This window comes from Macadamia integrifolia, unplaced genomic scaffold (genome assembly GCF_013358625.1).
Source record: "Macadamia integrifolia cultivar HAES 741 unplaced genomic scaffold, SCU_Mint_v3 scaffold449, whole genome shotgun sequence".
NCBI classification, from domain to species: domain Eukaryota; kingdom Viridiplantae; phylum Streptophyta; class Magnoliopsida; order Proteales; family Proteaceae; genus Macadamia; species Macadamia integrifolia.
The window spans coordinates 171591-174470 of NW_024870452.1; the positions used below are offsets into that span (position 1 = coordinate 171591).

A 2880-nucleotide genomic window follows, 5' to 3' on the forward strand; every position below is an offset into this window, starting at 1 on the left:
TATATATATATATATATATATATATAAGAAGAAAGTTAAACCAATAGCATAGTCATGGTCTTTGTATGAAAATGCATGTTTAAGGTATAATTTTGCCATATTATATAATAAATAAATAGGTAATCGGCAAATGGAAAACTCCAAAACAGTGGGGTTCAGATTCTAAAAACGATTAGAACAGTTATGGGCGCAGATGGATTCCACAACTAATTTGTGGGGTCCATGAAAGCTCCCTCTAAATTAGAAGGAACAGCCCCAGTGGGTAATACTGATCAAGATGAGACATCTAGCACTGCAATCACATCAAACATACCCTACTCACGCTAATTTAAAAAAAAAAAAAAAGGGCTAACAATCTAACATCCTTTTAAATGAAAAAGTAGGCAATAACAACCTCAAGCACAAGCATGACAAACAAAATAAGCATCCATATTTCAATCAGAACAGTATCAAGAATCTAGCCTAACATCTGAATACACTGATACTTTAGCCTTTTGATTTTTAAATTAAAGCCACTGATTGCTTAGTCTGAGAGATGAAGAAATTATATGAAACCAGAAAATTTCAGTACTCTGTTCCATTTCTCTTGAAGTTGATGAATTCACCATGTTGAGGCCCTCTGTCCTTCAGGCAGCTTCCAGTGCACCTGCTTCAATAACAGGAAGATATTAAACTGATGATTACAGACAAAATACAAATTAAAGCTATTTCACTGTTTCGAATGCATTCTCCTCAACCTCATAAATGCGTCCCACCAGCACAGATCTGTCATCAACCCATCTTACAGATGCAGCATATGGCCCAAAACAACAAATTTATCCTCAAGTCTAATGTAGACAGAATGAAGATAATCTGGAAAATGCAAGTGAACAACCAGGGAAGAACAAAAGAGGGAAGGGCCATGGGGGGAAGTCCACAAATCAGAAAATTAAAATTACCAAGGTAAGGATAAGATGGCAATTTAAATCAACGACTCCCAACTTCCCTACACTATGGAGTTTGACATGACTAGGTGAGGAGATGGGTTTAGGCAATGATAAATTGATAAAGCATGGCAGAGCTGTGTTTTTAAACCACAAACAAGGGGGTTTCATGCCCATTATTTTAATTCTCTGATTATATTTTTCTACCTTATTAAATGAAAGGCATAAATCTCATTACTTATTAAAAAATTGGAACAAGAATCAGACATGACACTACCTCTTTCTGTTTCCCCTCCTCTTCCTAGTTTGAAGCCTAACATATACACATTGTAGCTGGATCTTATATGGTTTTATCAGATCCACACTCTCCACACTAAACCCTATAACAAGATGGGGTGTGGTGGGGCTAGGTTTTTCATTATTTTAACACAAGCAGATACTCTTCATTTTTTCCTGAACATAAGAAGAGTTGGAGCAGGAATGGATTAGAAGTTAGGATAGGGTGAGAGTAATACTATACAAAACCCACCCTGATCTACTAATTACCATTACTACACCCAGGTGACTCCTTCATAACCATGAACCCTAAGGAGTGCAACCATCTGGAAAGTAAGAATGACGAATAAATAGACCATGGGAAGGAGGCAGGGAAGAATAAAAAAAAAATGCATGGAAAGTCATCCACTGGTTTTGGTTTTTTTGATGCGGGATAGTGAATGAAAAATAAATATATATATATATAACACAAAGGCCGATAAGAGGAAGAGTCCAAATTTCTCATTCCTTTCAAAAGACTAATGCACCAAAATCTACATCCAATATAATCCCAATCAGACAATCATCATAAAGCATACACTTCCCAGTTTTCCAATTCATCCCACACAGAATATGGAGAAACCGATTGAATATATATATTTCAGTTTAACAAAAAATAACAAAAGCTCAAAACTCTCTCCTAATAAAAAATCAGTATAGCGGCGATAATATCTACAGATCAGAATAAAGCCCTTTAGTCTGTACTTATAAAACATGCCAACCCATCATCAATTTTGCAAATTCAATCCCCCTTACCCCCAAATAAAGTGGAATGAAATCAGAAAAGACCCAGAAAATCAGAATTTTCCTCCATAAACAGAGCGAGCAATGATAGAACCAGTAGTATGTACTAACCCAAATAGCCAACTATTCAAGACCAAAACAAAATCCAGTGAACTTCAAAATAAGAACCCCAAGAAGCCATGATTAGGATAATAACTTGCCTCAGGGAATTGGGAGCTGATGATGATAAGAAGAACACACAAAACTGATCACCAGTTCCGGGTTTTTTTCTTCTTTCCCCTCACTTCCCACACCTCCTTCCCTAAAAAAAATTGTCTTCTTTCAGAGGAGCAGAAAGAGAGAAGTTAGTTGGGAATTGTGATGTGTTTCTTGCGTAAGGAAGTCAAACGCTTCCTCTGATAGATCAATAAATAAGGGCGATAGAGGTTTTGGATAAATTAAAAGAGAATAAACCGTTTGGGATCCCGGTCTAAAAGTGTTTCTAACAAGGTTTATGAAACCCGGATCGACCCGGGTTTGAAAACCCAGAATCAGGATCTGGGAATCTGGATCAGCTAGAATCAGGATTAGCCTCGGTCCATGGTTTCAAGTATCGAAATCCTATCAGCCATATCGTATCAGTAGTGGTTGAGATCGATCCCCGATTGTTGACCAATTTAGATCGGATATTCAATATCGTTTCAAGAGTAAAACAGTAAAAAATTTGTAATTTAAAAAAAGCAAAGGCGACACCAATCCATACACGATGATCCAATCCGATCTGGATACCAACCCCTAAATCCATGCCTCGGTCGATTTCAATTTGGATTATCACCTGATCCAATCCAATCTTTAAAACATTTGATCAATCTCCATCGAATTGATCAAACCTCTATAAACTTTCTGGACTAATGTTTTC

General features: G+C 36.7%; 1 protein-coding gene across 2 annotated transcripts in view; it reads right to left on the reverse strand.

The window, feature by feature from the left end:
- The window catches only part of LOC122068665, a 5810-nt gene extending 3438 nt beyond the window's left edge, over window positions 1-2372 (reverse strand). Inside the window, exons 1-2 of one of the 2 annotated variants that reach the window (XM_042632541.1) lie at window positions 2183-2372; window positions 572-646 (exon numbers count right to left, since the gene is read on the reverse strand). In XM_042632541.1, coding sequence (XP_042488475.1) covers window positions 572-608 — 37 coding nt within the window. In that variant the 5' untranslated portion in view covers window positions 609-646; window positions 2183-2372. Of the gene's footprint in view, window positions 1-571; window positions 647-2093; window positions 2145-2182 lie in introns of those variants that run through there. The other variant, XM_042632542.1, reaches the window with a different exon arrangement.
- Between the last annotated feature and the right edge of the window lie 508 nt (window positions 2373-2880).